The sequence below is a fragment of the Mustelus asterias genome, chromosome 5 (assembly GCF_964213995.1).
Source record: "Mustelus asterias chromosome 5, sMusAst1.hap1.1, whole genome shotgun sequence".
Taxonomy (NCBI): domain Eukaryota; kingdom Metazoa; phylum Chordata; class Chondrichthyes; order Carcharhiniformes; family Triakidae; genus Mustelus; species Mustelus asterias.
Window position 1 is genome coordinate 11,873,372 of NC_135805.1, and position 21,882 is coordinate 11,895,253.

At 45.5% G+C, this 21,882-nt stretch overlaps 1 protein-coding gene across 4 annotated transcripts in view; it reads right to left on the minus strand.

Annotated features, from left to right (window-relative positions):
- aida (axin interactor, dorsalization associated) overlaps positions 1-21,882 on the minus strand; it is an 82,533-nt gene that overhangs the window by 27,165 nt on the left and 33,486 nt on the right. Inside the window, exons 4-7 of one of the 4 annotated variants that reach the window (XM_078212176.1) lie at positions 12,547-12,601; positions 10,582-10,645; positions 9,052-9,155; positions 6,349-6,360 (exon numbers count right to left, since the gene is read on the minus strand). In XM_078212176.1, coding sequence (XP_078068302.1) covers positions 6,349-6,360; positions 9,052-9,155; positions 10,582-10,645; positions 12,547-12,601 — 235 coding nt within the window. Of the gene's footprint in view, positions 1-6,348; positions 6,361-9,035; positions 9,156-10,581; positions 10,646-12,546; positions 12,602-21,882 lie in introns of all 4 variants that reach the window. The other 3 variants (XM_078212177.1, XM_078212178.1, XM_078212179.1) reach the window with 3 other exon arrangements.

Sequence of the window (21,882 nt, forward strand, 5' to 3'; positions counted from 1 at the left end):
TAATCTTATATGTTTCTATAAGATCTCCCCTCATTCTTCTGAATTCCAATGAGTATAGCCCCAGTCTACTCAGTCTCTCCTCATAAGCCAACCCTCTCAGCTCCGGAATCAACCTAGTGAATCTCCTCTTCACCCCCTCCAGTGCCAGTATATCCTTTCTCAAGTGAGACCAAAACTGTACACAGTACTCCAGGTGTGGCCTCACCAGCACCTTATACAGCTGCAACATAATCTTGCTGTTTTTAAACTCCATCCCTCTCGCAATGAAGGACAAAATTCCATTTGCCTTCTTAATTACCTGCTGCACCTGCAAACCAACTCCTTGAGATTCCTGCACAAGGACACCCAGGTCCCTCCGCACAGCAGCATTCTGCAATTTTTTACCATTTAAATAATAGTCCATTTTGCTGTTATTCCTACCAAAATGGATGACCTCACATTTACCAACATTGTACTCCATCTGCCAGACCCTCGCCCACTCACTTAGATGATCTATATCCCATTGCAGACTTTCAGCATCCTCTGCACACTTTGCTCTTCCACCCATCTTAGTGTAATCTGCGAATTTTGACACACTACACTTGGTCCCCAACTTCAAATCATCTATGTAAATCGTAAACAATTGTGGCCCCAACACTGATCCCTGAGGCACACCACTAATCACTGATCGCCAACCAGAAAAACACCCATTTACCCCCACTCTTTGTTTTCTGTTAGTTAACCAATCCTCTATACATTACCTGTAACACTGTAATCTTATGTAGCAGTCTTTGGTGCGGCATCTTGTCAAATGCCTTCTGGAAATCCAGATACAGCACATCCACAGGTTCCCCATTGTCCACTGCACATGTAATGTTCTCAAAGAATTCCAGCAAATTAGTCAAACATGACCCTGCCCTTCATGAACCCATGCTGCGCCTAATCATTCCTGGGATGTGGGTATCACTGGCTGGGCCAGTATTTGTTGCCCATCCCTAATTGCCCTTGAACAGAGTGGCTTGCTAATCATTTTTAAGACTCAATCACATTGCTGTGGTTCTGGAGTCACATGTCGGTCAGATCAGGTAAAGATGGCAGATTTCTTTCCATAAAGGACATGAATGAACGAGATGGGTTTAATTGACAATCATTTTATAGTCACCATAGACTTTTAACTCCATTCTTTAAAACTGAATTCAAATTTAACTATCTGCCATGGTGGGATTCAAAGCCAGGTCCTCAGAATTACCCTGGGTCCTGGTTTACTAGTCCAGTGACAATACCACTATGTCACCATCTCCCCCAAATTGGCACTCCCCAATCTTTTACTCGATTGCTCCTTTCTTACATAGAACATAGAACATAGAAAGTCACAGCACAAACAGGCCCTTCGGCCCACAAGTTGCGCCGATCACATCCCCACCTCTAGGCCTATCTATAGCCCTCAATCCCATTAAATCCCATGTACTCATCCAGAAGTCTCTTAAAAGACCCCAACGAGTTTGCCTCCACCACCACCGACGTCAGCCGATTCCACTCACCCACCACCCTCTGAGTGAAAAACTTACCCCTGACATCCCCCCTGTACCTACCCCCCAGCACCTTAAACCTGTGTCCTCTCGTAGCAACCATTTCAGCCCTTGGAAATAGCCTCTGAGAGTCCACCCTATCCAGACCCCTCAACATCTTGTAAACCTCTATCAGGTCACCTCTCATCCTTCGTCTCTCCAGGGAGAAGAGACCAAGCTCCCTCAACCTATCCTCATAAGGCATGCCCCCCAATCCAGGCAACATCCTTGTAAATCTCCTCTGCACCCTTTCAATGGCTTCAACATCTTTCCTGTAATGAGGTGACCAGAACTGCGCGCAGTACTCCAAGTGGGGTCTAACCAGGGTCCTATAAAGCTGCAGCATTATCTCCCGACTCCTAAACTCAATCCCTCGATTAATGAAGGCTAGTACGCCATACGCCTTCTTGACCGCATCCTCCACCTGCGAGGCCGATTTAAGAGTCCTATGGACCCGGACCCCAAGGTCCTTCTGATCCTCTACACTGCTAAGAATGGTACCCTTCATTTTATACTGCTGCTCCATCCCATTGGATCTGCCAAAATGGATCACTACACACTTATCCGGGTTGAAGTCCATCTGCCACTTCTCCGCCCAGTCTTGCATTCTATCTATGTCTCGCTGCAACTTCTGACATCCCTCCAAACTATCCACAACACCACCTACCTTGGTGTCGTCAGCAAACTTACCAACCCATCCCTCCACTTCCTCATCCAGGTCATTTATGAAAATGACAAACAGCAAGGGTCCCAGAACAGATCCCTGGGGCACTCCACTGGTCACTGACCTCCATGCAGAGAAAGACCCCTCCACAGCCACTCTCTGCCTTCTGCAGGCAAGCCAGTTCTGGATCCACAAGGCAACAGCCCCTTGGATCCCATGTCCTCTCACTTTCTCAAGAAGTCTTGCATGGGGGACCTTATCGAACGCTTTGCTGAAGTCCATATAGGCCACATCCACCGCTCTTCCTTCGTCAATGTGCTTGGTCACATTTTCAAAGAACTCAACCAGGCTCGTAAGGCACGACCTGCCCCTGACAAAGCCGTGCTGACTACTTTTGATCATACTAAACTTCTCTAGATGATCATAAATCCTGTCTCTCAGGATCCTCTCCATCAACTTACCAACCACTGAGGTTAGACTCACCGGTCGGTAATTTCCCGGGCTGTCCCTGTTCCCTTTCTTGAATATAGGGACCACATCCGCAATCCTCCAATCCTCCGGAACCTCTCCCGTCTCCATCGACGATGCAAAGATCATCGCCAAAGGCTCCGCAATCTCCTCCCTCGCCTCCCACAGTAACCTGGGGTACATCCCATCCGGTCCCGGCGACTTACCAACCTTGATGCCATTCAATAGTTCCAACACATCCTCTTTCTTTATGTCCACATGCTCGATCCTTTCTGTCCTCCGCAATCCAGCAGTACAACCACCCAGATCCCTTTCCACCGTGAATACCGAGGTAAAGTATTCATTAAGCAGCTCCGCCATTTCTAACGGTTCCGCACAAACTTTTCCCCCTTCACCTTTTAAGGGTCCTATGCCTTCACATCTCATCCTTTTACTCTTGACATATTTGTAGAAAGCCTTGGGATTCTCCTTAATCTTACCCGCCAAGGTCTTCTCATGACCCCTTCTCGCTCTCCTAATTTCCTTCTTAAGCTCCTTCCTACATCGCGTATACTCCTCTAAATCCTTAACACCTCCTAGCTCTCTGAACCTTCTGTACGCCTCTCTTTTCTTATTTACCAGGTTCATCACAACCTTCGTGCACCACGGTTCCCGTACCCTACCAACACCCCCCTGTCTCATCGGAACGTTGTCATGCAGAGCTCCAGACAAACATTCCTTGAAAATCCTCCACTTTCCTTCGGTACTTTTCCCCAAGAATGCCTCCTTCCAATTTACCCGTCTAATTTCCTCCCTGATGACACTGTATTTCCCTTTACTCCAGAGAAACACTTTCCTAGCCTGCCTGACCCTATCTCTTTCCAATGCTATCGTGAAGGAGATAGAATTATGATCGCTATCCCCAAGATGCTCACCCACCGAGAGATCCTCCACCTGTCCAGGTTCATTAGCCAGCACCAGATCAAGAACAGCCTCTCCTCTAGTAGGCTTATCCACATACTGTGTCAGGAAACTCTCCTGGACACACCTAACAAACTCCTCTCCATCCAAACCCCTAGCCCTAGGGATATTCCAATCTATGTTTGGGAAATTAAAATCTCCCATCACGACAACTCTGTTATTCCCACATCTCTCCAGGATCTGTTTCCCCATCTGCTCCTCAACATCTCTGTTACTATTGGGCGGCCTATAGAAAACACCCAGCAAAGTTACCGACCCCTTCCTGTTCCTAACCTCCGCCCACAGAGATTCCGTAGTCAGTCCCTCCACGGCGTCCACCTTCTCTACAGCCGTGACACTATCCCTGATCAACAGTGCCACTCCCCCCCCCTCTCTTGCCTCCCTCCCTGTCCTTCCTGAAACATCTAAAACCCGGCACCTGAAGCACCCAGTCCTGTCCCTGAGACATCCAAGTCTCCGTAATGGCCACCACATCACAATTCGAAGCAGCAATCCACGCTCCAAGCTCATCCACTTTATTCACTACACTCCTGGCATTAAAATAGACACATCTCAGACCTTCAGCCTGAGCACTTCCCTTCTCCCTCACTCGTCTAACCTCCCTCTTACCCTGTCTACATTCCTTATCTATTTGCGAGCTAACCTCCTCGCTCTCAGTCCCCTCATTTCGATTCCCTCCCCCCAACCTTTCTAGTTTAAAGTCTCACCAGTAGCCTTAGCCAACCTTCCCGCCAGGATATTGGTCCCCTGGGATTCAAGTGCCACCCGTCTTTTTTAAACAGGTCACACCTGCCCCTAAAGAGGTCCCAATGATCCAAGTACCCAAATCCTTGTCCCTTGCTCCAGTCCCTCAGCCACGCATTAATTCTCCACCGATTCCTGTTCTCACTCTCCCGCGGCACAGGCAGCAATCCCGAGATTACTACCTTTGCATTCCTCTTTCTCAGCTGTCTACCCAACTCCCTATATTCTCTTTTCATGACCCCTTCCCTCTTCCTACCGATGTCAGCAGTACCTATATGCATCACGACCTTGGGCTCCTCTCCCTCCCCCTTCAGGATTTCTGGGACTCGACCAGAGACATCCCGGACCCCTGCACCAGGGAGGCAAACCACCATCCGAGAGTCCCGTCTGTGTCCGCAAAAACGCCTATCTGACCCTCTCACCGTAGAGTCCCCAATTAGCACTACCCTCCTTTCCTTACCCCTTTGCACTACTGGGCCAGGCTCAGCTCCAGAGACACTGCCACCGCTGCTTCCCCCAGGTGGGCTGTCCACCCCAGTAGTACTCAGACAGGAGTACTTATTATTAAGGGGCACATCCACCGGGGTGCTCACCATCACCCGAGCTTTCTCCTTCCTCACTGTTACCCAGTTACCCTCCTCCCGTGGTCCCGGTGTGACCACCTGCCGATAGCTCCTGTCAATGACCTCCTCACTATCCCTAACCCGGCGAAGGTCCTCGAGCTGCAATTCCAGTTCCCTAACATGGTCCCTTAGGAACCGCAGCTCAACACACCCAGCACAGATATGGTCCTCCGGGAGGCTAGGAGCCTCCAGGACCTCCCACATCCTACATTGGGAACAACATTACAGTTAACCTAAACCTTCTAATACTTTGATTACTTTTCCCTGAGTGTTCCCTAACGGACACTTGACCCAGCTGACCTACCTCATTCCCCAGATCCAGATCCCGCATTGCCTCCTTCCTAGTGGAATTACAAACATACTGATGCAGAAAGTTCTCCTGAACATCCCGGTTCAAATTAAGACAAAAAGTCCCCCATTATAACCACTCTAATTCTTGCACTGCTCCTGTAATTTCACTGCAAATCTGTTCCTCTATTTCAGTCTTACTAGTTTGTGGCCTATAGAATATCCCCCGTAGTATAATGATTCCTCGATTGCTTCTTAACTCTTCATCAAATAAATTCTGTCCGTGATCCTTTAGGACATCCTTTCCCTCCCAACAGTATTATCCTTGATCAATATTGTTATTCTCCTTTCTTTCCTTCCCTATCTTTCCTTAACATCTTGTATTCACAAATATTTAGGAAATCGTCTTGTCCTTTTGAGCCAAATCTCGGTTATTGCCATATGATTATATGCTCAAGGGGCCAGCTGCACCTGCAGCTCACCAAGCCTTCGTTAAAACCAGAGGAGGAGGAGGAGATGGAAGATTTTCCAGAGTTTAGGGTATTGGCAACTAAAGGCATAGCCACCAAAGTAACGATTAAAGAGGGTAAGAATTAGATGAGCACAGATATCTTGGAAAGTTCTGGGCCTATAGGAGATTAAAAGAAAGGGAGTGCCACCATGGAAGGATTTGAAAACAAAACGAGAATCTTAAAAACGAAGGAATTGCTGGACTGGAAGCTAGTGTCGGTCAGCAAAGCAACGGGGTGAATAGGACTTAGCGAGTTAGGAGACAGGCATCAAAGGTTTGGGTCAGCTGAAGAATATGAAGGGTGGAGGGTTGGCTTTGGAATAGTTAAATCTGGTGATGATAAAAGCACCAAGTGGGTTCCAATAGCATATTAAGTGAGTTGGGTCGGTGTCAGGTCATCGTAGAGGCAAAAATAGACATTGTTGGTGGTGGATTTCCAATTAAAAACAAAAATTAAAAGGCAAGGCTCAGGATTAAAAGTGATGAAAAAGTTGACAGTAGAAAGAGTCAAACACAATCAGGTATCCAAAGCAGAGGTGTTACCTTCGACAGCTCCTGAGGTTAAATCGCAGCACATGCAGATCAGAAATCGTTGAGTTGACATGAGCAAACCATGCAGATGAAAGACAGGATCACATGTTAATGTATTAGATGAACACAACCGCCAATTCCAATATATGCAGCAAGTAACACGAGGATAATGGATAATTGGCAATGACAGTAAGGAGTTTCACAACACCAGGTTAAAGTCCAAAGGTTTATTTGGTAGCAAAAGCCACTAGCTTTCGGAGCGCTGCCCCTTCGTCAGGTGAGTGGGAGTTCTGATCACAAACAGGGCACAAAGACACAAACTCAATTTACAAAATAATGATTGGAATGCGAGTCTTTACAGGTAATCAAGTCTTAAAGGTACAGACAATGTGAGTGGAGAGAGGGTTAAGCACAGGTTAAAGAAATGTGTATTGTCTCCAGACAGTCCTGTTATCATTCCAATCATTATTTTGTAAATTGAGTTTGTGTCTCTGTATGCTCTGTTTGTGAACAGAACTCCCACTCACCTGACAAAGGGGCAGCGCTCCGAAAGCTAGTGGCTTTTGCTACCAAATAAACCTGTTGGACTTTAACCTGGTGTTGTGAAACTTCTTACTGTGTTTACCCGAGTCCAACGCCGGTATCTCCACATCATAATTGGCAATGGGCAGAGAAACGGAGAGGGAAGTTAACATCCACATGCGATGGACGGGATGCAGATTTCCACTCTTTTCACATACTTTCACTTCTTGATCTTGGATTTTCTTCAGTCAGTGGGCATTGTACCTCACAGGAAGAAGGTAGATGAGGAAAAATAAGGAATCCATCATCACAGGGTGCAGTAGAATAACAGTCCACTGCCGATCATCTCAGTTGAAGGAATGACACAAAGTCCTAGCTTTGGACTGGGTGGTACAGTTGGGACACACACAAACTGCTCATGTTTCTCTGGGTCTGGGTGGTACAGTGGGACACACACAAACTGCTCATGTCCCTCTGGGGCTGGGTGGTGCAGTGGGACACACACACACAGCTCATGTTTCTCTGGGACTGGGTGGTACAGTGGGACACACACAAACTGCTCATGTTTCTCTGGGACTGGGTGGTACAGTGGGACACACACACACTGCTCATGTTTCTCTGGGACTGGGTGGTACAGTGGGACACACACGCACTGCTCGTGTTTCTCTGGGACTGGGTGGTGCAGTGGGACACACACACTCTGCTCATGTTTCTCTGGGACTGGGTGGTACAGTGGGACACACACACACAGCTCATGTTTCTCTGGGACTGGGTGGTACAGTGGGACACACACACAGCGCTCCTGTTTCTCTGGGACTGGGTGGTGCAGTGGGACACACACACACAGCGCTCCTGTTTCTCTGGGACTGGGTGGTGCAGTGGGACACACACTATCCTTTCCTCTCTGCGACTGGGTGGTACATTGATATTTGAAATTAGGTGATGGATATGGTCTGATATAATGAAAGGCTGTACTTAGGCCATATTTAAAATCTCAATTTAGTTATTAGTGAATACAAGTCCACAGCAGTTAACTGGCCATCTCAAAGAAGCAATCAAATGGTCTCTGTGAAAGGGGAATTCAAAGGTTCACAAATCTTTTTTAAAAAATTGTAATTAAGGAATGTTCCCGAGTGGAGCAAAGTCGAAGCATTAGAGTCTCATCCAACTAGGATAATATACATTAGGAGTGAGAATCTCACAAACCCAAGTCTGTCAAAGTAGGCTGGTTTGAATAGAACCATTTGTTTGTACAGGCAATTAGAGTGGCTAAGAGATGTAGAGAAAGGGAGAGAGCAATTAAAAGACAGGAACCAAGAGAGATACAGATAAATGGACAAAGGGAAAGAACTGTTTGACAGCAAAAGGGACAAACGCAGACAGAATCACGAACTGCTTCACCCATTTCCAGACATGTGCACCATTTATGGATCTATCATTTTGCTTTAAGGCAGAGAGAACTAGCTGCTTGTCTCAACACACAAACCACATGATTGAAATTAGTTGTACTTGTTGAAATTTTCTAATGAAAAAACTAAAATTGTATGAGCTAGTGTTTAGTAGGAAACAGCACCAGTCTGAACCTTACTCGGGACACAGCAAATGCTGGCAAACGGGCCTCTGTCTCCCTCTAGAGGAATGGGCACTTTAACTTGCACTGCGACTTTCCTACGTGGCCAAGGAATGAAAAACCTCTGAAGAATCTCTGTAAACAAGGTTCTCCGTGCCTCTAGTACTGAGCGTGGTCTGGGAGGACAGGAGTGTACTATCATGATCACGGCCGTAATACACTGAAATGCTGCAACAACCAAATTATTACTTCACTTACCAGAACTCAATGTGAAAAATACCACCCTGTGTTTTTGGATGGAAGAATGAACAGAGGGTTCAGAATGAAACATTACAACACCAAGAAATCACTTAACTAAAATAACAGCATAAGGGCTGTCAGTGATAGTCCCCTGCTACAAAGATGATAAATCCTATTTGTGTGAGGTGGTGAATGAGAGAGATAAATGAGGAGAATCAAATGGAATTTTATGATAATTGTGAATGCTTCTCTCTCCTCAAAAGGACATTAATTTCAACAGTACACAAGGTTAATGTGCAGTGTGACATACTCACTGCAGAATGAATCATTTTGTCTTTAGCGATAACCCTTCAAGTACAGGAAGTACCATCAGGAAAACCAACCTGGAACTCTGGTGGTGAAAAGATCAGGTGACCCCACTCCAGCTCCACCCTCCTCCTCTTCCTCAAACTCCAAGTTCTCCTCTTCTCCAGGTGCCAAGATTTTCCTGCCACACAAGAACAAAACTTGTGATGCTTTCTATCCTCTCACATCTACAATGCAAAATTAACTTAAACACTGCGAGGTATTAATGCTAAATGTAAAATGTGGGATTGAGCAGATGGTAAATTCCTTTTAGTTATGCATGTGCCTGAGTCAAGGCTGAAAATTAAATAACTCCCTAGGCAAGAAACGATGGAATAACATTGGCTATTCAACCTCTCTCCATCTAGCACCAAGTCACACTTTCTGTGGGAGACAACTGCTGCTGGTGACCGTGAGATTCTTTGTTTAAACTTGGGTTACTGAAGCTGATTGATGCAAAAACATTACTCCCCTCCCATCACTCAATGGATTTACCTAATGAGCAATACAAGCCAGAGGGTGACAGGTTCAATCCTGAGTTAGCTGATCCCTCATGATAGTAATGATATTCAAATTAACCTCAATGCCTCTAGTCTGCATGCAGAGGGGAAAATCACCTACATTTCCTTGCTCCCATTAGCCATCCAGGAGCCCCAGCTGAAAAGTATGCTTGCATGGACATTACTGAGCTTGGCTGTGATGCAGACCACAATTGAACAGTTTAAGGTTCACACACGAATCAGTCTCTTAAAGCACCAGATGGCATTAAACATCTATGGAAGCATACTCCACACAGAAATCTGTCTTTACAGAGGGGGGCAAGATAGAATAGTATCCTCTGTGCACTGTTGCCTCACAGCACCGGGGACCCCGTGTCTGCGTGGATTTCCTCCGGGTTCCTCCCACAGTCCGAAAGACGAGCTGGTTAGGTGCATTGCTAAATTCTCCCTCAGTGTACTCAGTTTCACAGTAACGTCATTGCAGTGCTTATATAAGCCTACTTGTGACACTAATAAGATAAAAAAAATTAAATAAAAACAAATCATTCAAACATACAGCCGGAGAAACATGATGCAGCAAATTTGGAAAGAGTCTTTATTTTCATCAACAATACAGAACTTTACAGTGTTATGTTGCTATGAGAAAAAGGGGTTGGGGTGAAGAAAAGATGATTGTAATCTTCTGTTTAGAATCTATGGCTAGTTGACTTCAACAAACAACATTAAATTGGGGACAGCAATTCAATATCACAAACTAAGTGATTAGATAAACCTAGGTTCCTTACACTGTACAATTAGGATTCACTCAGCCATGAAGCAAAATGAAGAACAATCTCAGTTATTCACGGAAAGAGAATGGAAATCAGCCGACACAGCAGAAAATGTATTAAAAAGCAGACGAAAAGCAAGCTCGAGCCCTGTTGCATGAAGAAGCACGAACAAATCCTGATATTCTGCTGGAAAATTGCATGCCCAAAAAAACAGAATAGAAGCAACTATTATTAAGATGGTTTGTGTATTTTTAAAGAAATAATTTAAATGGAAAAGTATCCAAATTAAATGATTTACCTTATAGGGACAGGTTGAACATCAAAAGGAAAATCTTTGTTATAAGAAAGAATGTTCTTTATAACTGTAAAGAAAAAAGAAAAAAAAACCAAAGTCTACTATTAAAAGCAGAATTGTAATTACAGGGATTTAATCTGCAGTCCCTGTAATTATTTTTAAGGATCTTTCAGACTGGGATTTTACAGCCAGCCCTCGAATTGTATTGAAGGGGCTGATGTAGAAATATAAATGCCAATGGTTCGATCAGTATGGTGTAATTTCTGTTACCCTGTTATTTTGTTTCCTGTCACAGTCTCCCACGCTTTTGCACACACAACAAGCTCATCTGAAAGGATATGGTTGGTCAGCACTGTTTATTGACTCTCATTATGTGAGCAAAAACATGGAGGACCTTTTCAATTAAAATCTGAAATCGGGGACATCACTCAGTAGTCAGAGAAAGTTGTAGGAAAGCTAATTATAGGAAAGATTCCACAGATTTCCTCCCCGTCCTTTTTTAAGTTTAGCTTTCTCCTCCTTCTCTCCAGTTATTCAGACTAATGCCTGGCTAAGCAGGCAATCTACTCCTGAACTCCTGGCAACTCTCATTTGATAATAGATTCCAGGGTGATGTTATTAGCAATGAGGCATCGCAAGGAGAAACCCAAAGTATTGCAAGAAAGAGTCTGATCCTCAGAAGAGGCAGGGATGATTGGTACGTTGTTTCAGGTGGTGTCAGCCTTGGCTCAGTGGTGACACTCTTGCTTCCGAGTCAGAATGTTATGGGTTCGAATCCCATTCCAAACCCTTGGGCATGCAATCCAAGCTGGAACTTCAGTGCAGTACTGATGGAGTGCTGCAATGTAGGAAGTATTATCTTTCAGACAATTATTAAACCAAGGTCTAGTCTGCCCTCTCAGATAAAGTTAAAGATCCCAAGGCATCTTTTTTACCAATTGGATAGAGCAAATCAGTTACAGTTCAGCCTTGAACTCATCCAACATCCACTTACCCATATCTTCCAGTGGGTAACATTGAACACCAACCACTCCCAAGTCCAGAGCTGCTGGAGCTAAATGCAGCATCCATTATTTGATTGGGCGATGAGGAAAGGTCAGAAGGTTATATTTCATTCTTTAAAGGTTAATGAGAAAGTAGCCTATAGAATTATACAAGCTGAGTGGAATAGGGAAGTTTAATCTAGAGCTGATTTCAAGTTGAACCATATCTTTTGAGTGAGGATATGAACTGAGAAAAGGCAAGTTCAGGAGAGGTGGACAGGGAGGTCAACATCTAAAATGGTCTCTGGTAAGAGATTGGGGACCAGAGTCATTTCAAAGGCAAGTAGATGCTATGATGAGAAGAAGAATGTAGAGTAAAAACCACTTGCTTCTCTGAAAGGAATGAATGCCCTCTTCAGTTGAACTTAGACCCATGAACCATCAAAGTGAAGCTGAATGCCATTTGTGCCATTAATATAGAAAATCATTCTGAAGCATTTGACAGAGATATAGGAATTAAAAAATTGATGTTCAGCCAGCGATACTGAGAGGGGACCAAAAATCCTGACTAAAAACCTTTTGGGAAGGTGGAGAAGCAGAAGGGCTTTGGGAAGAATTCCAAAATGAGGGGCCTTGGTGACACACAGCATGGCTGGCAGGGGAGAGGATCAAAGTTAGAGAAGCGAAGAGCTTTGTGGTGGGGTGAGGGAGGATAAACAGCCAGACAAGTCCATATGATCAAATCAAATATATCCAAAATGATCCTGTTAAATCGCTTCTTCTAATTGGAATACACACTGGCAATCGCCAGATAAGATCTTTGAGGATTTACTTGGGCTAGATCACTTGCAGATACATACAGTCTGTGTCATTATATAATAAATTAACTATAGATGTCAGAAGGTCATAGAGGTAGTTTGATTCCTATTAGTTGCAGGATGACACAAGTTCCTTTACAATTACTTATGGTACAAGGAATACTTACTTGGCTCTAATGTCTTTAGATCTTCCAATTTGAATTCTTCCTGAGTCTGCGTTGTCTATATAAAATTTAAAAATAAAAAAGGAACTGTCAATTCTGGTCATAAATCATCTAATTTACGTGATAACTAGAAGAAAGAAAACTTCTTTTGATACAAGCAGCTTTCACAACCTCAGGATGTCCCAAAGCATTTCACAGTCAAGTCAGTATTTTTGAAGTTTGGTCACTGTCGCAATGACATGTGGTAGTCTATTTGCACAGAGCATGAATCAAATAAACAATGATAAGATAAATAATCAGATAAAGTGTCTAGTTGTGTTGCTCGAAGATAAATATTGGCAAGGACACAGAATTCCTTTACTCTTCTTTGAAATACGGCCATGGAATCTTTTGCATCCACCGGAAGATGCTGTCTGGGCCTCAGTTTAATGTCTCATCTATAAGACAACACTTCCAACAGCACTGTACTAATGGATACCGTAGGAAGTCTCACAACACCAGGTTAAAGTCCAACAGGTTTATTTGGTAGCACAAGCCACAAGCTTTCGGAGCGCTGCTCCTTCATCAGGTGAGTGGGAGTTCTGTTCACAAACAGGGCATATAAAGACACAAACTCAATTTACAAAATAATAGTTGGAATGCAAGTCTTTACAGGTAATCAAGTCTTAAAGGTACAGACAATGTGAGCGGAGAGAGGGTTAAGCACAGGTAAGACTTGATTACCTGTAAAGACTCGCATTCCAACCATTATTTTGTAAATTGAGTTTGTGTCTTTATATGCCCTGTTTGTGAACAGAACTCCCACTCACCTGATGAAGGAGCAGCGCTCTGAAAGCTAGTGGCTTGTGCTACCAAATAAACCTGTTGGACTTTAACCTGGTGTTGTGAGACTTCTTACTGTGCTTACCCCAGTCCAACGCCAGCATCTCCACTAATGGATACCTGCAGCTATTACTGAAAAAGGATTCAGATAGTCTATCTTGTCTTGATAATTCTGCAGCAAAGTTACTCAACCACAGGCTTACTTCAAAATCTTGTTGGTCAAATCAAGCCAATCTAGACCTTGTGTTTCTTCTGCTAAAATCACAACTGCAGGATCATCCTGTAGAGCAAAGATAATCCCTTTACTATCAGGCGTAAGCATGAAGGTGCAAATGCACAAGAAAGCAAAATGTGTGAGACAGCGCAAGAAAAACAAAGGTTCATTTGAATGGCACAAAGGAAATCACATCCAATCTTCCGGTCACTTCTAAACATTGAATACAGCAGACTACTCAAACACTGGGAAATAATGTATCTGTCCATAAGTGCACTAGAAATCACAACACTGAATACTGATGGTTAGCACACTGACTCAATCATGAACGCTAAAAGAATCTTTGAAAGATTGTTAGGTATTGATTCATTGATATCATTTCCCCATATCTCTGTTCCTTTCTGGAATGCACAGACATATTGCTATGGTCGGATTCCATAGATTCTAGAGTCCTTCAATGCCTCAGCCAAGGTACTATTTTTTAAATGCACGCTAGATGCATGCATGTAGCATTAAGAACTAGAGGGCACAGATTCAAAATAATTGGCAAATTATTGTCTGTAAAGCATTTCAACCAGGAATCGAACAGTAGCAATGTTATTGAATGAGAAATCAAAAGGCTAATCTTGAGGCCCAGACTAATGCTCTGAAGCCATGGGTTCAATCCCCACCCTGGTTGCTGGGGTAAATTTAAATTCAATTAATGAATAAGTTTGGAATTAAAAGCTAGTGTCAGTAACAATGATCACAAAACAACCGGATTGTTGTAAAAACTTGTCTGATTCGGTCATGTCCTTTAGAGAAGGGAAGCTGCCATCCTGTAACTACAGGAGTTGACCAGGGAGAATCAGTGGATATAGTTTATTTACAGAAGGCTTTTGACAAGGTCTCATATAGCAGATTACTATGTAAAGTTGAAGCGCATGGGATTGTGGATAGTGTGTTGAGATGGATAGAAAGCGGTTTAGTAGACAGGAAGCAAAGACTTGGCACAAATGGGCCTTTTGATGATGGCGGCCAGTGCTAGCATGCCAATTGTTCACATTATTAATGATTTGGATGAGGGAACTGATTCCTAGAATGGCAGGACTCTCAAATGAGGAAAGATTAGTCAGTTAGGGCTTATATTCATTGGAATTTAAAAGAGTGAGAGGGGATCTCATAGAAACTTATAAAATTCTAACAGGATTAGGCAGTGTAGATACAGAAAGAATGTTCCCAATGGTGGGGGGAGTCCAGAACTAGGCATTATAGTTTGAGGATAAGGGGTAAACCTTTTAGGACTGAGATGAGGAGAAATTTCTTCACCCAGAGAGTAGTGAATCCATTGAATTCACTACCACAGAAAATAGTTGAAACCAAAACTTGAGTGATTTCAAGGAGGAATTAGATACAAGCTCTTGGGGCTGAAGGGATCAAGGTAGAAGCGGCTAAGGGACTTCACTGGTGCATTCTGGGAGAAGTCAGACCAGCAACATTTACCAAGTGGGAAGTGGAAGATCTGGTGTCTCGGAGTGGGAAGCCCCAAACACTACATTAGTGCTTCCCTCCGTCCCTCCTCCTCTAACCAAAAAAAAGAGGTCACTGTGAGAAGATAAATGTGAAGGTAAGAGTTTTATAATTTTTTTCAAATAATTTAATTGGTGCTCGAAATGTTGGTCAGTGGGGTTAAGTGTTGCACTTGTGAGATGTGGGGGGAATCCAGGACGCTTCCAGCGTCTCGGACGACGATGTCTGCAGGAAGTGCACCCAATTGCAGCTCCTTACAGAACGCATGAATAGGTTGGAGCAGCAGTTGGATGCACTTAGGAGCACGAAGGTGGCGGAAAGTGTCATAGATAGGAGCTTTAGAGACGTGGTCACACCCAAGGTGCAGGCAGATAGATGGGTGACCACCAGAAGGGTCAGGCAGGCAGTACAGGAATCTCCTGTGGTCATCCCCCTCTCTAACAAGTATACCGTTTTGGATACTGTTGGGGAAGATGGGCTATCAGGGAATACCAGCTGCAGCAGCCAAAGCAGTGATACCATGGCTGGTTCTGTTGTTAAGCAGGGAGGGACAAAGAGCACTAGAGCAATAGCGATAGGGGACTCTACAGTTAGGGTTACAGATAGGCGTTTCTGTGGACATGAAAGAGACTCCAGGATGGTATGTTGCCTCCTTGGTGCCAGGGTCCAGGATGTCTCTGAACGGACAGAAAGCATTCTGAAGGGAGAGGGTGAACAGCCAGAGGTCGTGGTACATATTGGTGCAAACGACATAGGCAGGAAGAGTGATGAGGTCCTGCAGCAGCAGTTTAGGGAGTTAGCAGAAAGTTAAAAAGCAGGACCTCGAGGGTTGTAATCTCAGGATTACTCCCTGTGCCACGTGCCAGTGAGGCTCGGAATAGGAAGATAGAAACATAGAAAACTACAGCACAAAACAGGCCCTTCGGCCCCACAAGTTGTGCCGAACATATCCCTACCTTTTAGGCCTACCTATAACCCTCCATCCTATTAAGTCCCATGTACTCATCCAGGAGTTTCTTAAAAGACCCTATTGAGTTTGCCTCCACCACCACTGACGGTAGCCCATTCCACTCGCCCACCACCCTCTGTGTGAAAAACTTACCCCTAACATCTCCCCTGTACCTACCCCCCAGCACCTTAAACCTGTGTCCTCTCGTAGCAGACATTTCCACCCTGGGAAAAAGTCTCAGAGTCCACCCGATCTATGCCTCTCAACATCTTATACACCTCTATTAGGTCTCCTCTCATCCTACGTCGCTCCAAGGAGAAAAGACTGAGCTCCCTCAGCCTATCCTCATAAGGCATGTCACTCAATCCAGGCAACATCCCTGTAAATCTCCTCTGCACCCTTTCAATCTTTTCCACATCTTTCCTGTAATGAGGCGACCAGAATTGAGCACAGTGCAGCTCAACACGTGGCTAAACAGCTGGTGTACGAGGGAGGGTTTCAGATATCTGGATCATTGGGGTCTCTTCCCCAGGGCAGATGGGACCTGTACAAGAAAGATGGGTTGCATCTAAACTGGAAGGGCACAAATATTCTGGCTGGGAGGTTTGCTAGTGTCACACTGGAGGATTTAAACTAGTTTGGCAGGGGGGTGGGAACCAAAGCAAAGGTGAATTAGCTGAAGGGGAACCAGAGAGTAGGGCTAGTAAGACTCAGAGAAACAGCAGGCAGGGTAGGATTGCTAATCAGAGGGGGTCTGGTGGACTGAAGTGCATTTGTTTCAATGTGGGAAGTGTAACAGGTAAGGCAGATGAACTTGGAGCTTGGGATCAGTACTAGAAACTACGATGTTGTTGCCATTACAGAGACTTGGTTAAGGGAAGGACCGGATTGGCAGCTTAACATTCCAGGGTACAGATGTTTCAGGTGGCATAGAGGGGGATGTAAAAGGGGTGGGGAGTTGCACTACTGGTTAAGGAGAGTATCACAGCTGTACTCCAAGAGGACAGCTCAGAGGGCTCATACAATGAGGCAATATGGGGAGAGCTCAGGAATAGGAAAGGTGTAATCACAATGTTAGGGTTTACTATAGCCAACCCAACTGTCAGCAGGAGATTGAGGAACAGATATGTAGGCAGATTTTGGCAAGGTGTAAAAGTAACAGGGTTGTTGTGGTGGGAGATTTTTAAAATTTCCCCTATATTGACTGGGACTCACTTAGTGCTAGGGGCGTGGATGGGGCAGAGTTTGTAAGGAGCATCCAGGAGGGCTTCCTGAAACAGTATGTAGTCCAACTAGGGAAGGGGCCATACTGTACCTGCTATTGGGGAATGAGCCCGGCCAGGTGGTCGATGTTTCAGTAGGGGAGCAGTTCGGGAACAGTGACCACAATTCAGTAAGCTTTAAGCTACTGATGGATAAAGATAAGTATAGTCCTCAAGTTAAGATGCTAAATTGGGGGAAGGCTAATTACAACAATATTAGGCTGGAACTGAAGAATGTAGATTGGGGGCAGATGTTTGAGGGCAAATCAACATCTGGCATGTGGGAGGCTTTCAAGTGTAAGTTGATAGGGATTCAGGACCGGCACATTCCTGGAAGGATGAAGGATAAGTATGGCAAGTTTTGGGAACCTTGGATACTGAGAGATATTGTGAGCCTAGTCAAAGAGAAAAAGGAAGCATCTGTCAAAGCTAGGAGGCTGGGAACACACGAAGCAAGTGTGGAATACAAGGAAAGTAGAAAGAAACTGAAGCAAGGAGTAAGAAGGGCTAAAAGGGGTCATGAAAAAGCATTGGCCAGCAGGATTAAGGAAAATCCCAAGGCTTTTTATACATATATAAAGAGCAAAGGGTAGCCATGGAGAGGGTTGGCCCACACAAGGACATGGGAGGGAATCTATGCGTGGAGTCAGAGGAAATGGGCGAGGTATTAAATGAGTACTTTGCGTCAGTATTCACCAAAGAGAAGGACTTGGTGGATGATGAGTCTGGGAAAGGATGTGTAGATAGTTTGAGTCATGTTGAGATCAAAAAGGAGGTAGTATTGGGGTTCTTGAGAAACATTAAGGTAGACAAGTCCCCAGGGCCTGATGGGATATACCCCAGAATACTGAGAGAGGCAAGGGAGGAAATTGCTGGGGCCTTGAGAAATCTTTGTATCCTCACTGGCTACAGGAGAGGTCATGATGTGGAGATGCCGGCGTTGGACTGGGGTAAACACAGTAAGAAGTTTAACAACACCAGGTTAAAGTCCAACAGGTTTATTTGGTAGCAAAAGCTACTAGCTTTCGGAGCGCTGCCATTCATCAGGTAAGTGGGAGTTCTGTTCACAAACAGGGCATATAAAGACACAAACTCAATTTACAAAATAATGGTTGGAATGCGAGTCTTTACAGGTAATCAAGTCTTAAAGGTACAGACAATGTGAGTGGAGAGAGGGTTAAGCACAGGTCAAACAAATGTGTATTGTCTCCAGCCAGGACAGTTAGTGAGATTTTGCAAGCCTAGGCACGTCGTGGGGGTTACAGATAGTGTGACATGAACCCAAGATCCCGGTTGAGGCCGTCCTCATGTGTGCGGAACTTGGCTGTCAGTCTCTGCTCAGCAACTCTGCGCTGTCGTGTGTCGTGATGGCCGCCTTGGAGAACGCTTACCCGAAGATCAGAGGCCGAATGCCTGAGACTGCTGATGTATTCCCCAACAATTCTTGCCTGGTGATTGTCGAGCGGTGTTCATTCATCCGTTGTCATAGCGTCTGCATGGTCTCCCCAATGTACCATGCCCCGGGACATCCTTTCCTGCAGCGTATCAGGTAGACAACGTTGGCTGAGTTGCAAGAGTATGTACCGTGTACCTGGTGGATAGTGTTCTCACGTGAGACGATGGCATCCGTGTCGATGATCCGGCACGTCTTGCAGAGGTTACTGTGGCAGGGTTGTGTGGTGTCGTGGTCACTGTTCTCCTGAAGGCTGGGTAGTTTGCTGCGGACAATGGTCTGTTTGAGGTTGTGCGGTTGTTTGAAGGCAAGAAGTGGTGGTGTGGGGATGGCCTTGGCAATATGTTCGTCTTCATCAATGACATGTTGAAGGCTCCGGAGGAGATGTCGTAGCTCCTCCGCTCCGGGGAAGTACTGGACGACGAAGGGTACTCCGTCCGCTGTGACCAGTGTTTCTCCTCTGAGGAGGTCGGTGCGGTTTTTCACTGTGGCGCATCGGAACTGTCGATCGATGAGTCGAGCACCATATCCTGTTCTTATGAGGGCATCTTTCAGCGTATGGAGGTGTCTGTTGTGATCCTCCTCATCCGAGCAGATCCTGTGTATACGGAGGGCTTGTCCGTAGGGGATGGCTTCTTTAACGTGTTTAGGGTGGAAGCTGGAGAAGTGGAGCATCGTGAGGTTATCCGTGGGCTTGCGGTACAGTGAGGTGCTGAGGTGACCGTCCTTGATGGAGATGCACTTTTCCAAGAATGCAACCGATTCCGGAGAGTAGTCCATGGTGAGTCTGATGGTGGGATGGAACTTGTTGATGTCATCATATAGTTGTTTCAGTGATTGTTCACCATGAGTCCAAAGGAAGAAAATGTCATCGATGTATCTAGTGTATAGCATCGGTTGAAGGTCCTGTGCGGTGAAGAATTCTTGTTCGAACCTGTGCATGAAGATGTTGGCATATTGAGGTGCAAATTTGGTCCCCATGGCTGTTCCGTGTGTCTGGAATAAGAACTGGTTGTTGAAGGTGAAGACATTGTGGTCCAGGATGAAGCGGATGAGTTGTAAAATTGCATCTGGAGACTGACAGTTGTCGGCATTGAGCACTGAGGCAGTTGCAGCAATGCCATCATCGTGGGGGATGCTGGTGTAGAGTGCCGAGACATCCATTGTGACGAGAAGTGCTTCTGGTTCAACTGCTCCATGTGTGCTCAGTTTCTGTAGGAAGTCCGTCGTGTCGCGACAAAAGCTGGGGGTTCTTTGTACAATGGGTTTCAGGATGCCCTCGACGTAGCCAGAGAGGTTCTCACACAGGGTCCCATTGCCCGATACGATGGGACGGCCGGGTTGTCTTCACCTTCAACAACCAGTTCTTATTCCAGACACACGGAACAGCCATGGGGACCAAATTTGCACCTCAGTATGCCAACATCTTCATGCACAGATTCGAACAAGACTTCTTCACTGCACAGGACCTTCAACCGATGCTATACACTTGTGTATCTTCGGGAGGCAGTAGAGATCTCCAACGCGGGGAGTAGGTGGGATGAAAGCTCGGAGGGTGCTCTCAAAAGGATCAAAGGTCTTGATCAGTCTGTTGAGTTGACAGGTGTGTTCTTTGGTCGGATCTGCGGGTAACTGTGTAGTGTCCTTCGTTGTTCAGTTGTTGGTACACTTCTTTGCAGTCATCCATTCTGTTTAGTATGACAATGGCCCCTCCTTTGTCTGCTGGTTTGATGACAATGTTGCGGTTGGTCTCGAGAGCGCGGATGGCGTTGCGTTGTGCTTGGGTGATGTTCGGGGTTTCTTGCGAGTGTGGCTGATGAATCTGGAGTTGACACACCTCCTGACGGCTTGGGCATACATGTCAAGTCGAGGGCAGCGGCCTTCTGGAGGAGTCCAATTCGACTCTTTCCTCTTCGGTTGCTGCACTGCGGATCTCTCTGTCGGCTGTTCCGGTTCGTTGGCTGCCTCATTGTGTTTGCTGTTGGCCTCTTGGGGTTTGTGGAAGAACTCCCGCAGCCTCATTCGCCTGATGAATTCCTCTGTCTGCTGCGAGATGGGGCAGAAATTGAGCCCTCGGCTGAGAACTTCGATTTCATCTGGTTGAAGTGTGTAGTCCGTCAAGTTGACAATGGACTTCCCTGAAGTGGTACTGTTTTCTACTGTGGTAACGGGGGAGGCTTGGTTGCTGCTGGTGGTGATGCCGAGTTTCTCAAGTTTCCTGTTCTTGGTGTGCATGTAGATGGCGTAGTTCCTTTGTCTCGTCTGCTTGGCAGAGTTTCGCAGCTGGTCTGCATCCTGAGCGCAAGTTGAGAATATGGACTCTATCTTGGTTTCTGACAACTGAACAACGAGGAACACTACAGACAGTTACCCGCAGATCCGATCAAAGAACACACCCGTCAACTCAACTTGGTTTGGGGAGATCATGCAGACTCTACGACAACGGATGAATGAACACCGCTCAACAATCACCAGGCAAGAGTGTTCTCTTCCTGTTGGGGAACACTTCAGCGGTCACGGGCATTCGGCCTCTGATCTTCGGGTAAGCATTCTCCAAGGCGGCCATCACGACACACGACAACGCAGAGTCGCTGAGCAGAGACTGATAGCAAGTTCCGCACACGAGGACGGCCTCAACTGGGATCTTGGGTTCATGTCACACTATCTGTAACCCCCACGACGTGCCTGGGCTTGCAAAATCTCACTAACTGTCCTGGCTGGAGACAATACACATCTCTTTAACCTGTGCTTAACCCTCTCTCCACTCACATTGTCTGTACCTTTAAGACTTGATTACCTGTAAAGGCTTGCATTCCAACCATTATTTTGTAAATTGAGTTTGTGTCTTTATATGCCCTGTTTGTGAACAGAACTCGCACTTACCCGACGAAGGAGCATCGCTCCGAAAGCTAGTGGCTTTTGCTACCAAATAAACCTGTTGGACTTTAACCTGGTGTTGTGAGACTTCTTACAGGGGAGGTCCCAGAGGATTGGAGAATAGCCAACGTTGTTCCTTAAGAAGGGTAGCAAGAATAATCCAGATAATTACAGGCCAGTGAGCCTTACATCAGTGGTAGGGAAATTATTGGAGAGGATTCTTCAAGACAGGATTTATTCCCACTTGGAAATA